Source organism: Tiliqua scincoides, chromosome 2, assembly GCF_035046505.1.
Source record: "Tiliqua scincoides isolate rTilSci1 chromosome 2, rTilSci1.hap2, whole genome shotgun sequence".
Lineage (NCBI taxonomy): Eukaryota > Metazoa > Chordata > Lepidosauria > Squamata > Scincidae > Tiliqua > Tiliqua scincoides.
The window spans coordinates 21,248,533-21,269,932 of record NC_089822.1 but is presented as its reverse complement, the minus strand read 5'-3'; the positions used below and the strand labels follow the sequence as shown (position 1 = coordinate 21,269,932).

At 44.6% G+C, this 21,400-nt stretch overlaps 1 protein-coding gene and 1 pseudogene across 1 annotated transcript in view; one reads left to right on the top strand and one right to left on the bottom strand.

The window, feature by feature from the left end:
• Positions 1–501: 501 nt before the first annotated feature.
• The window catches only part of ITGA1 (integrin subunit alpha 1), a 91,437-nt gene continuing 70,538 nt past the window's right edge, over positions 502–21,400 (bottom strand). Inside the window, exons 22-30 of the mRNA XM_066613849.1 lie at positions 17,910–17,986; positions 15,112–15,201; positions 14,446–14,548; positions 10,968–11,081; positions 9,981–10,085; positions 8,250–8,354; positions 7,117–7,209; positions 5,691–5,807; positions 502–1,979 (exon numbers count right to left, since the gene is read on the bottom strand). Coding sequence (XP_066469946.1) covers positions 1,935–1,979; positions 5,691–5,807; positions 7,117–7,209; positions 8,250–8,354; positions 9,981–10,085; positions 10,968–11,081; positions 14,446–14,548; positions 15,112–15,201; positions 17,910–17,986 — 849 coding nt within the window. The 3' untranslated portion in view covers positions 502–1,934. The remainder of the gene's footprint in view (positions 1,980–5,690; positions 5,808–7,116; positions 7,210–8,249; positions 8,355–9,980; positions 10,086–10,967; positions 11,082–14,445; positions 14,549–15,111; positions 15,202–17,909; positions 17,987–21,400) is intronic.
• LOC136643461 (5S ribosomal RNA) lies at positions 8,490–8,609 on the top strand (annotated as a pseudogene).

The following is a 21,400-nucleotide window of genomic DNA, read 5'->3' as shown; positions in this document are numbered from 1 at the left end:
TTGTAAACATTTTATACGCTGCACTTTTCCTTAGGAAGTCCTGAAGGTCCCTAGCAGCACATACTAAAAAGCTACTGAAAATGCAGCAATAATAGTACTAAAAGCAGATCTAAAGCAGCAGATAGAATCAAACTAGTGTCACAATCAAGAAGGGGAGGGCAGATGAAATGAAAAGATTTTCAGCTGGCACCAAAACTGAATTAGCGCACCAATCTCACCTCCTGCTGCGTTAACAGGGGTTGTTTTATAATTCCAGAACACCACAAAGGAAGTGATTGACATGTCATCTCCAGATTGACTTCTGTCAGCAGCAGGGCACACAAAAGACCCCCCTCCCCCGAAGATCTCAGAGGACAGAAGGTTTCATGTGACCAGAGGCGGTTCTCTGATCAGCACCCCCCAAAAGCCTACACGCTCAGGACCAAATTGCACATCTCATGTAGCATGTATTTTGGCATTTAGTGGTGGGCCATTGTGATCAGAGTATCAGTGATGCAAAAAGGATTTTAAAAATTCAGTTTATTTCAGTGCATTCCTATATACAGTGTACTCAGCAGTGTTTTGGACACTCACCACAGCTCCTTCAGTACAGGCTTAAATAATTCTTCAGCTCATAACTAGCAAAAAATAAGGTGTGGGTTTTAACACTAAGGGTTTGTCAATATTACAGGCTACTTCAGTGCACTGTGGGTTCTCTTCCGATTCTCAGTGTTTGTGATGCATTTATCTTTGGGTGTTTATTCTTAGTGCAGGCCAAATTCTGATCCATTCTGTGCTTCTTGCACCATTTGCATGTGTCCTTTGAGCTGTGCTTGGGTAACTGGACTTTTAAAAGTATGGGAGGAGAATCTCAGCAGGGGGAAGAATGGCAGGGAAGTGGGAGGATTCTAAAAGGAGGGACAGAATGGAGCAAGGGAGAAGGCAAAAACAGGGAGGAGATGGATCCAGGGAGAAGAATGGGATGGTGAGACCCCATCCCCAGGAGCCCCTTGGACAGGTGAACTGATCTTCATGGGCAGGGAGCATCCCAGCCTGAGCCTTCCTCCTTTGACCAGGAGTGGGGGAGAAAGAGTTCCTTGGGACATACTGGCCAGGGCTGAAATAACCACCCAGATACCCACAAACATATCCAGTCTGCCTGGTCTAGAGAGAGTTCACCTGAGGAAGCAATACCCACCAATGCCTCCCAGCCAACCAAAGGAATTCAGCAGACAATATAAGGAAAGGAGGAGCCCTGGTGGCACAAGGTGTAATAAAAAAAGTCCAGGCAGCTTAAGTCCGGTGTCCGGTGTCATGGTTTTGGGTCTGGGGACTTCCCTGCACCAAATATGTCATACCTTGATTCCCTACAATGTGAACCAGCCCACTTGCAAGGAGACTTTTAGGGCAGGGGCGACCACAGGAACATACTTCCATGTACATCTGCTGTGATCACAGCCTTGGAGTTCTTCCCCAAAAGTAAATAAGGCACTTGAAAGTATTAGCAGGAATCCAAAGAGCTACTTAGGCAAGCTCATCCATTTGTGATTAACTGCGGGGATTCTGGATGTGGGATCTATAGATTGCTTTAGGATTCTCCTTAGTTTCAAAAGCATTAGAAATAGAATTGGCATTAGAAACAGAACTCTGGAGTCCACTCGGGTGCACAGGGCCCAGAAGTCCACTGGGGTACATGGCTTACATGTGGTGGCACAGATCTTTGAATCATGGGCTGTCTTCAAGGGCAAAAGGAAAACGTTTTTGTCCTTGGCATTATCCCCTCTAGCTTCGATTTGCTTGTTTTTGGTGTTTTAGCACTAAGCACATTAGTTGCTCTATAGTGGTGTGTGAGAAAACTCCATTGCCATCTAGATGACAGTCAGGGCAGGATGACAGGAAGACCTGAGGACAGTTCATTGTAAAATTGCTACAGTTAGATTCTTGTGTATTTCTCCTTATTTCTCCATTTTCTTCCTTAATGGTCTGTTGAAAAACCCAGCCTGCAGAAGAAGAGGGGAAAAAGAAACCTTGATTCCACTTTGAAATTGCAGAGGAGCGTGCAATTGTTGCACTATATTCTCATATATTGTTTTTGCAAAAAAGATGAATGGTTCAATCCTATGGTGCTGTCATGTCTGTTCTGCAACTTGCCTCTGATGCCAAGGGAACTGGTATGTCTTGCATCAGCACCAGTGAGCTGCAGAACCTCTGCTGGAGCATATAGGCTGGGACCAGGGCCATTTGGAAAGGATCTAGGCAGAATGGGGTGGGGAGCAGACTGGGCCAAGGGCGGTTCAGGGGGGATCATAGTGACACTAGTGCATGCTCAGATCCTATCTCCCCCCTTCCTGCATGGATCTGCCCCCTGACTCTCCTTGGACGTACACTAGCTAAACAGCTGGTGTAGGTCCAAGGTGGCCTAAGGAGAGTAAGTTAGTGTTTTTTTACTTACCTCCCCTAGAACATAAGAACAGCCCCATTGGATCAGGCCATAGGCCCATCTAGTCCAGCTTCCTGTATCTCACAGCGGCCCACCAAATGCCTCAGGGAGCACACCAGATAACAAGAGACCTCATTCTGGTGCCCTCCCCTGCATCTGGCATTCTGACATAGCCCATTTCTAAAAACAGGAGGTTGCACATGCACATCATGGCTTGTAACCCGTAAAGGATTTTTCCTCCAGAAACTTGTCCAATCCCCTTTTAAAGGCGTCCAGGCCAGACGCCATCACCACATCCTGTGGCAAGGAGTTCCACAGATCATCCACACGCTGAGGAAAGAAATATTTTCATTTGTCTGTTCTAACTCTCCCAACACTCCCAACACTAGGCTGTCAGGGGACACCCTCCCCATAGTCAATAACATGGATCATGAACTTTGTTGGCAGCACTGCATGGTCTGGGTTTGTGAAGGATAGAGTTGGGCTCTAAATTCATTAGGGATATATCTATATCAAAAACTTACAGCACAATCCTCTGCAAGTCTACTCAGAAGTAAGCCTCACCATGTTCAGTGGGGCTTACTCCCAGGAAAGCAGGCATAGAATTGCAGGCTAATAGCTGTCTGACTTCTTACAAAGGAACTGCAAATTGTCCTTCTATGGATTTGCCAGTTCTATGGAAATTTTGTTACAGATCTGTAGGTCCTATAACAGGAGGCTAGAAAGCACTGCTAGAACAGTTCAGCTTTTTAGGGTGGATATCCCTGAAATGCTTCTACCACTTAAATTAAAACATTGATGTAGCTTGAGGATAGATGGGAGGATGAGAAGGAAAGATGTTCAAGAGAGGCATTTTCTTCAAAATTCAATTACTTGAACAGTTATATTGTTACAGGATTAAAGTCCTGATACTTCAGTCATGCTGATAACATGCAGTTTAATTAACACTAATTTACTGTGTAACTCCCAAAATATTGATACTTGATGCACATTAAATCCTGTATTGTAGATCACTTTTTTGTGTAGCTAACACTAGTGTCCTCCTTTACCTTATACAATGCTGCCCACTTGTGGTCAAATGCCTAATAACGCATGAGATATTAACAACAATGGACAGAAGTAGGAGATCACTTTATGCACTGTACGGAAACTGGATGAGATGTGGACTTACTGACCCATGTGGGCATCATACCTGTATCAGTATTTCTGAGCACAGAATTTTAGTATTAAGGGCAATTCTCAAGAGAACAAATACTAAACTATTTGTACTACTGTAATAGTGCAAGGCTCAAATAGTGCAAGACGCCCTATTCAGAAATAGCCAGACTTTTCAAGGAAGTGCAAGCTTTGTGTTATGTTTGGAGGCATATAAATTAGACACATTAGACATTAGACAAAACTTCACATATAGGCTGATGGGTTCTGAGCTGTCTGTGACAGATCAGGAGAGAGATCTTGGGGTGGTGGTGGGCAGCTCAATGAAAGTGTCGACCCAATGTGCGGCGGCAGTGAAGAAGGCCAATTCTATGCTTGGGATCATTAGGAAGGGTATTGAGAACAAAACAGCTAATATTATAATGCCGTTGTACAAATCTATGGTAAGGCCACACCTGGAGTATTGTGTCCAGTTCTGGTCGCCACATCTCAAAAAAGACATAGTGGAAATGGAAAAGGTGCAAAAGAGAGCGACTAAGATGATTACGGGGCTGGGGCACTTTCCTTATGAGGAAAGATTATGGCGTTTGGGCCTCTTCAGCCTAGAAAAGAGACGCCTGAGGGGGGACATGATTGAGACATACAAAATTATGCAGGGGATGGACAGAGTGGATAGGGAGATGCTCTTTACACTCTCACATAATACCAGAACCAGGGGACATCCACTAAAATTGAGTGTTGGGCGGGTTAGGACAGACAAAAGAAAATATTTCTTTACTCAGCGTGTGGTCGGTCTGTGGAACTCCTTGCCGCAGGATGTGGTGCTGGCGTCTAGCCTAGACGCCTTTAAAAGGGGATTGGACAAGTTTCTGGAGGAAAAATCCATTACGGGGTACAAGCCATGATACGTATGCGCAACCTCCTGTTTTTAGAAATGGGTTATGTCAGAATGCCAGATGCAAGGGAGGGCACCAGGATGAGGTCTCTTGTTATCTGGTGTGCTCCCTGGGGCATTTGGTGGGCCGCTGTGAGATACAGGAAGCTGGACTAGATGGGCCTATGGCCTGATCCAGTGGGGCTGTTCTTATGTTCTTATGACACTTTGGCTTATATACTAACATTGCACTCCATCATCAAAAGAAGAATTACTTCCTCGGCAGATCCTTTTGTGAGCGCAACACTTCTGTGTATGGAAGGAGCTCCTGTTCATGGAGCACCAGGTTACTTAGGGCCCAATCCTGAACTCCCTCAGCATTAGCGCTGAGCTCCAGTGCCAGTACTGGGTGTCACAAACATGCCATAAGGCACACCTGCGGCACATGGAAAGGAAGGACCACTGGCGCTGGGCCAGCACTTGTCAGTGCCGAGCCCCAGTGCCACATGGAGGGCTGGCTGGTGCTCCAGCAGCACTGGCCAGTGGTAAGTAGTTTCAGGGCAGGGCATGGGAGAAACCAGGTGGGGGAAGGGCAGAGTGGGGGAAGAACTGGGGTGGGAGGGGGTGGGACTGGCGGAGGCATGCGCTGCCAATTCCTAAACTCCATGTCAGGCCGCAAAGTGCAACACTGAGTCTCTCAAGAAACCCCATTGCGGGGCTTGGGGCTTCCCCTGAGAAGACTCCCTGAGACTTTCAGGAGTCTGCTGGATTCGGCACTAGCTGCTCCAGTGGGTGCCAGGAAGCATAGAATTGAGCTGTGGCACCCCATACATACATCATATTCTTGTTTTGCTCTTTCAGATATTCAAAAGTTTGAAGTTTTTGAGAGAACAAGTTTAGAAAAATCATTTTGCATATTCGAATTCCGCGGTGTTGAAAATCTACAAATATTTACAATAGGGGTGGACTTATCTCAACTTCTTTGGCAATCAAAGATGTGCCACTAGATTTGTATCCATTAAAACTGAACCCCTTAACCACTGTAAATTTTGGTAAATATCTGTACAATGAGATTTTGACTGCAAAGAGCAATCAGGTTTTTCTTTACAGGATATTTTCTCCATCCTGAATCGTACTGATTGTTTAAGACGGCTGGTTTGCATAGGAGGAAAAAAAGAAGTTTTTAAACATGAACATTTTATAAAAACAGAAAAAACAACAACAGGAGTGCACAAACCGTACCTTCCACAGCGCAAATATAAGGAGTGTAAGGATCAAAAGTCCAGCAAAAACACTCAGTAGAATAACCCATAATGGCACACGACCAGGAAGATGCTCTATCGAAACTTTAATAGTAGTCTGAAAATTTAAAAAAAAACACACACACAATTTGAAAAAGTAGCCATGTCAACATGCAGTCTGATTGCAGCTGCAGTCACTGAGACTTTTAGAAGCATAATTCAGTACAGTCTACAGTAAGGTTTCACACTAAGTGGGACTGATTTTCATTATATTTGATTTTTTTAAAGATCAGTCAAGCTAAGCAGGGTCAGGCCTGGTTAGTACTTGGATGGGAGACTGCCTGGGAATACCGGATACTGTAGGCTTATACCATAGTCTTTCCAAACTGAAGGTTGCCAACCAACCAACCAGTCAAAGAGTTGCTTCTGATGTCAACATTTTCTTTTGCAGGACTGAATATAAAGTCACTCCTCTAACAACAAAAGAGTTGTACTAGTAGACTTGCAGAAAAACCCTAGGCAGACTTACGTGAAAATAAGCCCTATTGAACACAGGGGGGCTTACTTCTGTGTGAACATGCATGGAATTGTGCTTACGCTTATGACTACATATGAGAAAGGCATAAAAGGGCTCAGCCCATCATTAACTGCTTAGACTAGGTCATCCATTGCCAGGTGCCTTAAGAACTGCAACAGCAACTGGCATATCATCAAGATTAGAACTTTAAGCACCCCTTCCTCAGCATGCTTGTGTGACATCAGTTTGGTGGGACTTGCCAGAGCCACCTCGAGATTGCCTGGTGCATGAGGGGATGTGTCAGTTGCTGCTCCCTTACCTGGTGATGTGCCAGCCTCTGCTCCTTTCACTCCCTGGATTGGAAAAGGAAGAGGAGTATGGATGGAACAAAAGAGGAAGTGTTGAGCAGCCCATGACTCTCCTCTCCTCCATACTTCGTCTTCCACTCTTCTTCCTTTTCCAATCCTTTCCACTCCCTGGTTGAAGGAACAGTGGAAGTTGGTAGACAGATGGACATGGGCAGCCCCTGTCAGTCTTCTGCTTGAGTTGGCTGCCTCAGTTGCCCTCCTGGATGGGCCAGCCCTGGGTCTTATTGCCTAGTAGATGTGTTTACTAGGTAGCTCAACTGTTGGTTGATACTCTGTGGTATTCTAGCTTAACTGTTCTATGGTGCGATAATAATATTATGAGAATTATTGTTTCTTAAGCACCTAAGATAAAAGGTGAGGCACACAACAGGATTAATAATGTCAAGTTCCTACCCACAAGCCTATAGTCTAAATCGTGAGACATATATGGAAAAGCAAGCATGTGGAGAGGGAGCAAAGGAAAGAAAATGGAGGAAGAGAGGTGCTGTGATGTGTACAAAGTGCTAAGGTGCGATGTTGCAAAAGAGTCTAATGGGACTTACCTCTCCTTTTTCATACTCTTTTCTCAAGATCAGTGATGAGTTTTCATTCCTAAGCAGTGCTCTGACAGTGAGATCTGCACTGCGAATACCTGCCTGGAATAAAAGAGACATGATATTAATCAGACTCAGGCCCAAATTCTAACCAACTTCCCAGCATTGATATAGATGTGCCAATGGGGTATGTGCTGCATCCTGCTGTTGGGTGGCAATCGAGGAGGTCTCCTCAAGGTAAGAGAATGTTTGTTCCCTTACCTCAGAGCTGCACTGTCCTCACCTCGATGCTGGAAAGTTGGTTAGGATTGAGCCCTCCGTTTAATAAAGCCTCAAATTCCAAAGGCTTTAGCAAAGCTCACAAAAAGCCAGCATCACCAATAAGAAACATGCAATCGAAACATGTAGCAGCATGAACAGGGCCAACTCACCCACGACGTGGACTGAAAGGCTAACATTGAGTTGGAGGGGTGCCCTGCACACTATACCTGCCTGCTGCTCCCCTCCAGCCTCCTGCTCACCTAGTCAATGGTCCCCAACCCTCTTCCCACTCATGGCAATTGAGCGGGAAGAGGATTGGGCCAGTAGCAACCTATTTCTTCCTGCAGTGCCATTGAAGGAAAAAGGAAAAAGATATGCTCTTTGCCACCACAGCCTCACTCTCCTGGCTCCTAGTTTCCTTTGCCACATGAGTAGAAAAGGTTACACTGAAGCACTGCCAACCCATCATGCAGCCATTTGGTGCAGGTTACACTAGCAGCAGATTGCAAGGGTGCAGTGGATCCTTTCCATTGTATATCTTTCATTTTCTCCTTATCAGCAACATCTTAAGTATAGTAATAGATACGAGTAAATATCTCCGCTTGTGGTTGCTATACAGTGCATCCCTGGCATCTGTGGTTCTGGTATTTGCTGATTTGACTCACCATGGATGCTGCAGATACCCAGAGAAAGCCACTTCTGGTTTGCCCATCAGATCAGAAGTGGCATGGATTTGCATGCCTGTGAATTCGTGTATCTGCGAGGGGTTCAGGAATGGATCCCCCACAGAGTTGCACTGTGGATCTCTGCTTGTACATATACAACAGAACAAATGCCACAGTGGCATCTTATCACTGTGATGAAAGCAGTGGCTCCCTTACCTTTATAAAGGTCCATTTCCAGAGGCGGAGAGAAATGTTCACTTGAGTTAGATTGGATGGGGCCAGTGTACAGTTAATAGATGCACAGTCGTATGAATTACAGTCCTGTTTGAAGGATCATAGAGAAAAATTATTAAAGAAACATGGGTAACCCGTGACTATTCAGATGTCTTCAAATATCCTAACAGCGGTCTTCTTTACCCCCTTGAAAAAAAATTTCTTGCATCTAAGTAAGAAATCCCTTGCAGCAACTGTTACCCTGTACATCCCCGATCTTGTCTGATCTTGGAAGCTAAGCAGGGTCAGGCCTGGTTAGTACTTGGATGGGAGACCGCCTGGGAATACCGGGTGCTGTAGGCTTATACCATAGTCTTTCGAGACTGAAGGTTGCCAACCAAGTAAGAAATCCCAAAAGTTCTGCCAACAGAACAAATCTAGATTTATGTACTTGTTCGGCACCATTTATTTATTTATTTATTTATTTATTTATTTATTTATATTCCGCTTTTCTCCCCGAAGGGCACCCAAGGCGGCTAACAATCAGGTTAAAAATACAAAACAGCAGATAATGATTAAAAATACAAAACAGTTAAAACAATTAAAACAAGATAAAATACATGGATAAAATACATAGCACGCAGTAAAAGACAAATTTATAGCAACAGCCCTTATGGTGCCTCGAAGGCTTTCCTGAATAAAAAAGTCTTCAGGCCCCACCGGAATGCTAATAATGAGGAAGCAGCTCTCAATTCAAAGGGGAGGAAATTCCATAGTGTAGGTGCCACCACCGAAAAGGCCCTTTTTCTGGCCGCCATTCCCTTTACCACTCTCAATGACAGCACAACCAACAGGGCCCCTTCTGATGACCTTAGAGAATGGACCAGATTATATGGAAGAAGGCGGTCTCTCAAATACGCTGGTCCCAAGCCGTTTAGGGCTTTAAAGGTCATAACCAGCACTTTGAATTCAGCCCGGAAATGAATGGCCAGCCAGTGCAGCCGCCGGAGTAGCAGCACGACAGGGTTAAACCACCAACCCCCAGCAACTACCCGAGCCACCGCATTCGGCACTAGCTGTAGCTTCCGGACCGTCTTCAGGGGCAGCCCCACGTAGAGCACATTACAATAATCTAATCTTGATGTCACTATGGCAAGGACCACCATGGCCAGATCAGCCTGAGACAGGTACGGCCGCAGCTGGCGCACCAGCCAAAGCTGGGCAAAGGCACCCCTGGCCACAGCTGACACCTGGATATCCAGGAGGAGCTGCAAGTCCAGGAGAACCCCCAAGCTGCGAACCTTTGTATATACCTTTGTACACAATATTTTCACCAATGACTAAAGGCCCAATCCTATCCAACCTTCTAGCACTGATGCAACCTTGCCAATGGAGCATGCACTGCATCCTGCAGAGGGGTGGCAGTCTTGTTCCCTTACCTTAGGACTGTATTGCTGTTGCATCAGTGCTAGAAAGTTGGATAGGATTGGACCCTAAGATAACTATATTCACAGCGCAACCCTATGCATGCCTATTTAGAAGTAAGTCTCATTATAAACAATTGGGCTTACTCCCAGGTAAGTGTGGATAGAATTGTAACCTCAGTCAAACTTTTAAGTCACTTCTGCCCAAATTGTGTACACCTGTGGGCTGGGCAGAAATGGGTTAATATAGTTTATGTAATAACATTCAGTTCAAGCCATGCTGAGCAAATGGAAGTTTAAACAGACTCACAAAAACTGCGTCTTTCAGATTCTCTCTTATTTTCCGCATCTGATATGGAGGGCTAGCATCAATCCTTAGTGGGTCAATGGAATGGCTGGTACTGCAGTTTGCATTCTGTTAGGGAAAACACATGCACACACAGCTGAAATGTTCAGTAGGGTCTTTGGACTAATTTGTTTTGACAGATAACATTGTGTTACATCTTCCAGTTGGCATATTTCTGCTGGTCAAATATCCCTTCTGGAATGCAAGGCCTGAGCTGTGCCTAAAGAAGCTCTTTTGATCCTGGTCTAGAACTGAGGGATCAGACCAAATATTTACATAAATATAAGTGTGGTGAAACAGGAGGTGTGTTATATAGAGTTATACAGCTGAGAAGAACACCAGTGGCGAACCTGGGGCAGGGCGGGGGGGAATGCCCTGGGTGCTGCACTTGCCGCATGTTTGCTGCATCCCCGCCACTGTTGCCTCTGCCTACCATACCACCCTGCCTGCCCATCCAAGCTGTTCCATGGGCAGGCGAGGCTCTCTGTGGCACTCAGCAGAGGGCGAGAAGCCTTCTGAAGCTTCTTGCACCATTTTAAGCAATACTTCTGGTGTCATCAGGAAACCGGAAGTATTGTTTAAAACAGCGGGAGAAGCTTCAGAAGTCTTTTCGACTGCTGTGGAGCATTGCATGAGGTTCCGTGAGCCTCTGTGAGTATCCTGGGGATGAAGGGCAGTGTGCTGGCGGGGGGTGGGGGTGGCATGTCGCAGACCTGCACCGGGTCGCAATTAGGGCAGGTTCACTATTGAGGAAACACAATGAGTTAACTAGCCAAAACTTCTGACCCAAGGCAGGTTATTCTGCTTTGAAAACCTTCTGACACTTGTTCATTCTTATCTTGAAAATTGCAAGGAAAGCAAGGTGGAATTGATTGCCATTCAAAATGTGAAACCCACATTATGATAATCACATCAAAGTTAAACTTTAAAAAAAAATTATGTCCAACTTACCTTTGAGGATGATATTCTGGTTAGGTAGAGAATAGGTTTTTTGGCTAAAGTCAAGTTAGGGAATGAAATTTGCAATGTAAGTTGTGGCACTGGAAAAAGTTCATGTTTTTCAATCTGGGAACAAGAAGAATGAAATGTATTCACAGTTTTTTTGTTTTGTTTTGTTGTTGATTAGACAATATCTTCTTTCTTTTCTGAACTGCCCCTTCATTCATCACCGAGACATTTATCAATATTAACAGGAAATGCAATCCTATTCCTCAGTAGAGTAGACCCCCATTTTGGTGAATGGTCATGCTTTCTATTAGTTGGTAGTTCATGAAATAACCATAGAATACTGTAGCCTTTCCATTAACTATGGCTTTGCATTTGCCCCAGGGTTGTTCATAGTTTTTGCTATTCCAAAACCTTAAAACATCTCAAATTACATTATATCCAGGAGGAGAATACAGCCGATGTTTCAATCAAAATGTAATAAGTTGTCATAAGTAAGGCTGCAATCCTAACCCCTTATGTCAGTGTTTTCCAGCACTGACATAAGGGCAATGAAGCTCCGAGGTAAGGGAACAAACATTCCCTTACTTTGAGGAGGCCTCTGTAAGTGACACCCAACTGCAGGATGCAGCACATGTCCCGTTGGTACCGCTATGCCAGTGCTGGAAAGCACTGACATAAGGGGTTAGGATTGCGCCCTAAATGAATTAACTAAGAAAAACATGCCTGGGTGTGAGGCAGCCACTTCTGGGGGCTTGGCAACCCAGAACTTTGCCAATGACATGACAAGCCCCTTTGCTTAGACTCTAGACTTTGGGGTGTATGTGTGTGTTTCCTTTTGGTGATAAATACCCATGGAAGCTGCATTTTCTTATGCCAAAGTAGGATGCTTAGATAACCACCTAGCCATCCTCCTTTATAATACATACATACATAGATGGTCCATCCTCATCAGCAATCTTTCCAATGTGGCCCACACTCGCTGCATGGTATAACCACTCCTTTAGAATTCCTCCTTTATAATACTATGGAATTTCTCTTCAAGAGGAAATAAGGCATATTTACTCAGCCTAGAGAACTCACAGCTCAATGACAGCATATGTGCTTTACATGTAGAAGCCTCCAGGTTCTATCCCCAGTACCTCTATTTAATAAATGGATCTCAAGTAGTAGAGCTAAAAAAGACCTTAGGTTGCAACCTTGGAGAGCCACTGCCTGAGTACATAAGAACATAAGAACAGCCCCACTGGATCAGGCCATAGGCCCATCTAGTCCAGCTTCCTGTATCTCACAGTGGCCCACCAAATGCCCCAGGGAGCACACCAGATAACAAGAGACCTCATCCTGGTGCCCTCCCTTGCATCTGGCCTTCTGACATAGCCCATTTCTAAAATCAGGAGGTTGCGCATACACATCATGGCTTGTAACCTGTAATGGATTTTTCCTCCAGAAACGTGTCCAATTCCCTTTTAAAGGCGTCCAGGCCAGATGCCGTCACCACATCCTGTGGCAAGGAGTTCCACAGACCAACCACACGCTGAGTAAAGAAATATTTTCTCTTGTCTGTTCTAACTCTCCCAACCTCAATTAGTGGATGTCCCCTGGTTCTGGTGTTATGTGAGAGTGTAAAGAGCATCTCCCTATCCACTCTGTCCATCCCCTGCATAATTTTGTATGTCTCAATCATGTCCCCCCTCAGGCGTCTCTTTTCTAGGCTGAAGAAGTCCAAATGCCGTAGCCTTTCCTCATAAGGAAGGTGCCCCAGCCCTGTAATCATCTTAGTAGCTCTCTTTTGCACCTTTTCCATTTCCACTATGTCTTTTTTGAGATGCGGCAACTAGAACTGGACACAATACTCCAGGTGTGGCCTTACCCAGGGCTTTTTTTGTAATGGAACGCACTGGAACGGCTTTCTGCCACCTTTTTTCCCACCTCCCTGCCCCCACCTTTTTTCCCTGCCTGCACTGCCCCGCCCCACACTGCTGGCTAGGGAGGGATTCGAACCTCCAACCTTGTGTTCCACAGCCCAGCACTCTCTCCATTGGGCTATAGGAAAGCCTATTGTTAAAGTGTTCAGAACTAATATATAAGGTCTTGAGCCCAGCTGGTGGCCATCAGCGCCTCAAGTATTAGTTCCAAACACTTTGAGCCTAAGAGCTCTTATGGCTCAATTGCTAAAGTGCTGGTCTGTGGAGCCAGAGGCTAGGGGTTCAAATCCCTATGAGGAATAATTTTTTTTTTTTTAGGTGGGGAGGTGCTCCATGGCTGCAAAATATAAAGGTTGGTTGCCAGTTGCCAAAAGGGGGGCCAGTTGAGGCTGCAAAACTCCTCAAAGTTCAGTCCCAGGCAGGCTCTTTTTTGACCTTATTTTTTTTTTTTTTTTTTTTTTAGTCCCAGGTAGGACTTAACCCACAGCCTCCAGCAGGGGGCTCACTCCAGCTTAACTGTGGAGTTGTATCTTATTACTTATTTCTCAGATTAAAATAGTTTAAAAATAAATAAATAAAAGTTGTGAGTTCCTGCACCTTTTTTTTTTTTTTTTTTACAAAAAAAAAGCACTGGCCTTACCATAGATTTGTACAACGGCATTATAATATTAGCCGTTTTGTTCTCAGTATTTCTCGAGTAGAAATACCAATGGTTTGAGCTTCCTATGTACATATTCTTTCTATAACTTTTAAAACTCAGTTGGTTTACATTGCCTTTCAATAGACCATTGGACATAGTACTTCCTTTCTGCAAAGGTGTCTGGTTTCAAGAACCTTTTCAGCAATAGCACACATTCTCTGCATCCAGAGAAGTTCAAACAGAGTTCTCCTCATTCACCAGGACTTTCTTGCCATCCTTTCTGCACAGCATTCCCTAGACAACAGAATACCCATCCTTGAGATTCAAAGGGACTGTTCTGAATAGTGTGGGATGGTGGGGGGGGGGGGCCAGGGGATTAGTGGAAATGGAGAAGCACCTATAAGCAGAACTTTTTCCTCTTGTGCAAAGCATCTCCAGTAGTAGTGTAGCTGGGAGGAACAAAACAGTAAGTCCTGCAGGTGCCACAATATCCACTTGCCATTGTAGCCATTTTGGACAGTGATGGCAACGTACAGGTGCTCGCCAAACCAAGTGGCATCTCCTGTGCTTTGCAGTCACTGCCCAGTATGGCTTCAATGGTGAGTGGGAAGGGCCACTTATACTGCACTTTGCTGTGCCTACAGTACTTACCATTTTGCCCCCCCCAGCTACACCACTGATCTTTGACTCACTGCAAGATAAAGAACCATCATTGTATAAAAACAACCTATATTTTCTAACAGTGGCTGTGCCTTTATTGCAATTGGGACAGCAACCGACCATTTGGAAAGACACTTAAAAATGACATTGACCGAAAAGCTGGAGTTGTAAAATTTAAACTGTAACCAGGACATAGGTAATAGGCTGTTACATTAGAGAAACACAAACCAGGGAATTGTGGAAACTTTTATCTTACCAAATAGTTTATATTAACTTCATCCCCGATGTTCTCAGTGGAGTTAATAATATCAGGAAATGTAATGTTTTCAGCAATGACAATATGACGTGAAATGGGATCCCTTAAAATAAATATAAGAATAATACATTTAGCTATCGGCAGCCCAATCCTAGGCGTGTCTATTCAGAAGTAAGTCCTGTTAGAGTCAATGGGGCTTACTCTCAGGAAAGTGTCCTGATTGAGCTGTTAGTTTCCAAAACTCAACCATTCTTACAACAATCTTTTAAGCAGCTCAGTATTATTATTCCATGCTTTAAAAGAGCTGAGAAATAGTATGCAATAATGGAGCAAAGCAATGTTTGAACTATCAGAAGAATACACATTTTAAATTATTGTATTAACCCTAGGCTGCAATCCTCTGCACCCTTACTTGAGAGCATTTCCCTTTTGGGGTGTGGCTGCACCAGTGGGTGTGGGGGAATAGACAGTATGGGGCTCATATTGTATTGAAGTAGATAAAATTGGTTTAAAGCTCAGTACTCCAGCTTAATTAGACAAGTACACTTTTTTGTGTATGTGACCTTGTTTTGGCTTTCTATCAGATCAAAAGGATAAGCATAGACTGTCTCTAAAAGTCTGGTAGATACACTGCAAGATAGAGAAATAAGGGAGAAGCACCTGTACCTTGTAAATATCAGCCCACTTTCATAAACTACTGGTATTACTATGCTTCCCTTGTTGTCTGAAACTGTTGCATCATGTTCTTCACCATCACTAAAACAAGAAATTATTCAGATCAGATTACAAAAATTTATTTATTTATATGATCTATATGTTCATTTTCCCTCTGAATAATGGAGTGCTCAAGGCAATGTAAAACATAGAGAAACATGGATTAAAAAAAAGTAAAATGCCCCAAACAGGAACAAAGTATAAAGTGTAATAATGATAAAATTCACAACATATAGTGCAGTGAAAAATTAAAACAAAATAGAACAACAAAACTATATTACAACTAATTAAGAAGGAAAGGCCAGTTGAGAAACAAAGGTCTTCAGCCTTGCAATTTATATAAGGGACAAGGTTTGCTAGATTGTTTTGTCTGCTATTGTGAACTTAAAACATGTCAATCATTTAGCATTATGAGAGATCTGAACATAAAATGGATGCATAGTGGTGTCCAGCAAATAGAGATACTGTATATCAGGACAAACTTCAAATCCAAATTTGTAAAGAAATGTACGTGAAGACAAATGGCTGTAGACCCGAAATAGTTATACTACCCACAAAGGAACACTCCTATCATCTGTGCAATTCCTATTAACAGCTAATATGGCATCCATTTCTATAGTGCTGACTCTAGATGTGGGGTGGGTATTCAACATTAAAATCAGCTTAACTTTGATGCCAAAACCTTTATAAATGAACCTGTTTCTGTAATCCACTTCACTGGCTGTTGTCTATACCTGAGGTATTCAATCTGTGTGTTGGGCTTCCCTAGGGAGGCGTGGCCAGTTCCCAGGGGCATTGGGGGAGAGAGGTGGCTGCAGCAGCTAAGCTCAGCTGCACCTGCTGCCTCCCTACTTGCTGCTTTTCCTTGGCTGTGAACGAGGTGGGTGGGGCAGTGTGAGGTGGGCGGCGTGCGGAACATGGTGGGGGGAGGTGGGAGAGAAGGCTGGCTGGGCAGCGGCAGAGGTGCTGCATCTCATCAGCACAGGGTGCGCTCCTGGCAGGCTTCAAGCTGGGAGGGAAGAGTCAGTACCGGCAGCTCAGCGCTTTCCTCCGCCTGGGAAGGAGGGAGCCCAGCCTGCTCTTAGGAGGGTGTCCAAATGCCTCAGTCTGCATCCCTCTGTCTTGCCTGGGGGAATAGGGTGGCATCTGCATGCTGGGTATATGTGTGTGAGCAGCTCCCATCTACTTTGGGGTTAGTTGTAATCTTGCTCTGTGTGGCTGCAATCCTTTCCACACTTTCCTGGGAGTAAGCCCCATTGACTCAAATGGGACTTACTTCTGAGTAGACCCACATAGGCTTATCATCTGTGTCAGCTTAACCAAGGATCCTCACCTTTGTCTTTTTCCTCCCCCTTTAAAAAAGAAAAAAAAGCCACTCTTGATAGCTTTGTCTCCAAAAACTGATTAAAATAATAAAAATACCTATTCCTTTTCAGTAATCCCCCTTTTTCCTCCTGCCTCCGGGGGGGGGGGGGTCCTTCCCATGTTGGCTGCTATTATAAGACAAAAGGCACCCTTAGCTAGGGTGAGAGCAAGCCCCATTTATTCAAATAGGGTTTACTTCTGAGTAGACCTACATAGGCTAGGGGGTCTGTGTCAGGTTAACCAAGGATTTCTTTTCTCTTTCTCTTTTTCCTCCCCCTTCAAAAAAGAAAAAAAGCCACTGTTGATGTCTTTGTCCCCAAAAATTGATTAAAAAATAAAAATACCCATTCCTTTTCAGCCATCCGCTTTTTCCTCCTGCCTCCTGGGGGGGGGGGGGGGAGGTACTTCCCATGGTGGCTGCTATTATAAGACAAAAGGTACAAGCCTAGCTCGGTCTACTCAGAAGTAAGTCCTATTGTGTTCAATGGGACTTACTCCCAGGAAAGTGTGGTTAGGATTTCAGCCTCAGAGTGCTGGCAGCTGTTTTCTTGTTTTTAGTGTATAATTATAACACCTTCATCTGCATTTTGGGGGTAACTGAAGTGAGGTGATGTAAGGGGGAGCCATGGCCAATGGCCAAAAGGATCAGGGGAGCTGCAGGCCAGAAAAGTTCAAGAACCACTAGTCTATGCAATTGATGGTTACTGTCCATTTCTAAATACAACTATCATTTTCTCTCACAAGGTGCGATCCAAGCCCTGAAATGCAATCCAAGCCCATAAAGCACTTTCACACTACTGAGTAAGCAGGGAGGCTGGCCCGAGCCCCACAGGCCAGCAGAAAATGTAACCTTGTGCTGGCCAAGCCAGGCTGGTGCGGGTGTCTGGGGGGGCGGTGGTAGGGTGGGAGGTAGGTAGGGAGTAGGGTGTAGGGTACATAGGGAGGTAGGTAGGGAGTAGGGTAGGGTGGGAGGTAGGTAGGAGGTAGGTATTTTGGGGTGGGCCAGTGGGCAGGTGACAAGTAGGTGGGGGGCACTTGTGTTGGATCCTAACCCTGGTTCCAGGTGACCCAGAACAGCCCCAGGCCACTTGGATTTGTGCCCTGTTTTGAGGTGGCACAGATCAAGTAGCCCCATTGGGGCTGCTGCAGCACGATATGGGGTAGGGGGAAGCAATTCCCCTTGGCCCAGGCTCTGGATGCAGGGCAGGCCTGCCAGCCTGCCTGCTCCAGGACAAGTTAGGATTGGGCTGATTCACAAATGCACATGCAAACACACATGCAACATCTGTGATAAAGACAGTTATCTTATTTGTTAATATAGGAAGCAGAACCAGGTAAAGAAAAAATAAAATAAAAGATGCATACCAATAGTGGCCAGAACTCACCTTGTTACAGAAAAGTGAATAGTAGTATTTTCCAGGAGATAGGACATATTGAACTGGAATACTATATCAAAGGAAATCTAAATGAAATACATTATTTGAAAATGCATCAGAACAACAGAATGCTTACACTTAATTAAATAAAACACTGAACATGTGAATAATGCAAATCAGACACAATTTATCATGACACACTCACATATTAGTCAAGAGAGAGCCCACTGTTACCCTGCACACGCCTGATCTCTGTCTGGTCTTGGAAGCTAAGCAGGGTCAGGCCTGGTTAGTACTTGGATGGGAGATCGCCTGGGAATACCAGGTGCTGTAGGCTTATACCATAGTCTTTCGAGACTGAAGGTTGCCAACCAGTTCATTGGGCACCAGAAAGGGGGGGGGGGACACAGAGCAGGAAGAAGTCCTTGCAGATCAGGAAAACCCTGCTTTTTCCCAGCGTGAACTTAGGGCAGTTAACCTGGCAGCAGATAGCCATACGCACAAGCCATCACCCCTCAGAGGTGGAGATTTGACAAAAAGGAAGCAAGCATCTGTCAGAACCTGTAGCGTCAGCAGTCAGCATTTCCCATTACTGGGATATAGAACTGTTTTTAGGAGGGACCCAGATATTTTCAACATGAATACTCCCCCAAATCACTATAAAATGTATTGGTTTTAATTTAAGTAAAAAATGGTGTCCGTGAAGATTTTGCAATAGAGGTTGCAAATCTTAAAAAGTCTTTTGATATGATGAATCAGCCAGGGTTTGTGGTGGTGCAATATTCACACTATTCAGGGCCCCACTCCACTAGTGCCCGTAGGGTGAAATTCTGTCACCACATGATGGATGGGGAGAATCTTTGGTGAAGGCAGGGCTGGCCCAGCCATAAGGCAGGCTCAGGCTTCAGCAGCAGGCTGGAGGAAGCAATAGACTGAGGGATGCTCTGCACCATGAATTGGCCTGCTGCCTCCCTCTGGTCTGCCACCCACCCAGTTGCTTCACCCTGTACTCCAATCCTCTTCTTGCTTGCTGAGAGTGAGTGAGAGAATTGGGAGACCCACAACACACCTCCTCCTCCAGTACCACAGCTACAAGCAATTGCAGTGCTGAAGAATAAAGCAGTAGGGCATCGTGACAATTCTGTTTAGACCAGGGGTGCTCAATAGGTGGATCGTGATCTACCGGTAGATCGCAAGGCAAAATGAGTAGATCACGGAGTGTCGACCACCCCCTTCAGGTGCCTCTGGGAGGAAACGCCGGGAGTAAGGCCCATTGTACTCAATGGGGCTTACTCCCAGGTAAGTGTGGCTAGGATTGCAGCCTCACAGCCTAATCCTAGTCATGTCTAGTCAGGAGTAAGTCCTGTTATACTCAGTGGGGCTCAAGGTACACCAACATACATTGTACACATAAATGTTATATGTTATGATGGCGCGAACATTGTAAAAAAAACTCTGGTAGATCTCCGGGCCTTGCTGGGTTTCAAAGTAGCTCTCGAGCCAAAAAAGTGTGAGCACCCCTGGTTTAGACACTCCCCTTCCACAAGAACAATTCGAACGGGTTGCTCTACCTCCACTTTCTTCTTACCCACCCAGCTATAGCCAGAGAGGCATGAAGGAGGCAGAGCACTTTTATCTATGCAAGTTCCACTTGCTCTCACCCAGTCACAGCTTCAAGTAAACAGGCTGGGCAGAGCATGTTTGGAGTGGAAGAAGATTCTGCTCCCAGCATACTCTGCCCAGATGGTTAGTTTGAATGTACCCAAGCAGAAACAAGCAGGAGACTGTACAGGCAAAAGTAAGGAGGAGAAGTTGAGAAGAGCGGGTGTGTGTCTGTGTGTGTGTGTGTGTGTGTGTGTGTGTGTGTGTGTGTGTGTGCGCTCTGTCATTGCTGAACTGCATTTCCTCCTCTCCACCCATCTGGCTAAGTCTCTGAACACCCAGACAGGAGAGGAGGAAGCAGCAGTGGTAGGGTACACACATGTAGCCCCCCCCCAAAGGAGACCCCCTCCAAAAGCAGGGAAGCACCTCAAATGCTACTTAAACTGAGGGTGAGATAATGTGCATGCTAGTGGGTACAGTGGATCTAGGCTGTTTATTTTGCATTTTTCAAAAAAAATAAAAATAAATTTGGCTAGATGACTGCACATTCCACCAGCACTGAGTTCTACACTAGTAACATGCATTGATTTTACAACAGTACAGCTGTCCTAACCTCCACCAGAGTATCCTGGAAATTATAATTTAGTGAGAGTGCTGGCAATACTTGAGTAGGTCCTTACTCATGGTCCTAAAGGCAATACTTGAGTAGGTCCTTACTCATGGACCTAAAGTCCTTTCAATCGGAGAGGGAATGACTATTAAACTAGTTTAAACCTTAAGCAGAGATGTGTCCTGTCCATTTTTCAGCAGAGGGAGCAAATTTTAGCATCCAAAAATGCAAAGAGGCAGTTCAGTTTATGCTCTGAAGTAACAATATCTGCTTTATTTGCTGTTGCTGCTCTGTGTGTGTGTGCGTGCGTGTGTGTGTGTGTGTGAGAGAGAGAATATGAATGCAAGTGAATGACAAAGAATGTCTTTAGTGCAGTCTTTCAGTGGGATGCTAAATGTCTCATCTTGAAACATCTGTTCTAACTTATAAATAGTCTCTTGCTTCCAGTTTTAAGTAGTTTGCACGTAGACATTTGCTTTCAATTAGCAAAGGATAATTTGGGCTACTAAAAGGTATTTCATGAACAATGCAGAGAGACACCACAACTGTTTAAGCATGTAACATTTCCGTCTCCTGGTACATTTCTCATGTGATATGCATACAGAAAGAAGGAGTTGTGGGAAAGTTTGCTTTAAGCCAATTTATTGTCAAGAGAACTGAGCCAGGTCACAGAATGAGGATATGGGAATCTACTGAAATTCCACATAAGCTAATTCCTAATTCATGAAAAGCCTCAGTTAGTGTGGAATTTCACTTTAGAAACCGAGCAACAAGCTTTACAGTTAATGTAAAGGCTGAGAACAAAATGTGAAGTTTTTGAGGTTATAAGAGCGGCTGCTGTTAGCTTCAGGGTCTTTCTAGATAATCAGGATGAAGACAGACATAACATTTTAACAGTGATCCCAGTGGGTCCTTGACCTCTGATGTGATCCTGGCTTCCCATTGCTCTTAAAATGTTGTGTCTGTCTTCAGTCTCAGTTCACAACACAACATTTCAAATTGTTTCTCTTTTATGTTGTGGGATTTAGATATCTTCCCTTAAGGAAGCACGTTTGTTCTGGGGTATCACATGTTCCCAGTATTCAGGCTTCAATGTATTTTTGCTGAAAGCAGAGCTGGGTGCCTTCTGCAATTCTGTACAAGTACAGAGGAAAACAGGGCATGTAGCATTTGGCGTAAAATTTAGCTTCCTAAAAATTCTCAGCTTTCCGTTTTGTAAGCCTTGAGATCATCTTTGTATACTGAAGGGCTTTTCTAAGCTCTTATGGTAGCGATTATAGGCTTTAAA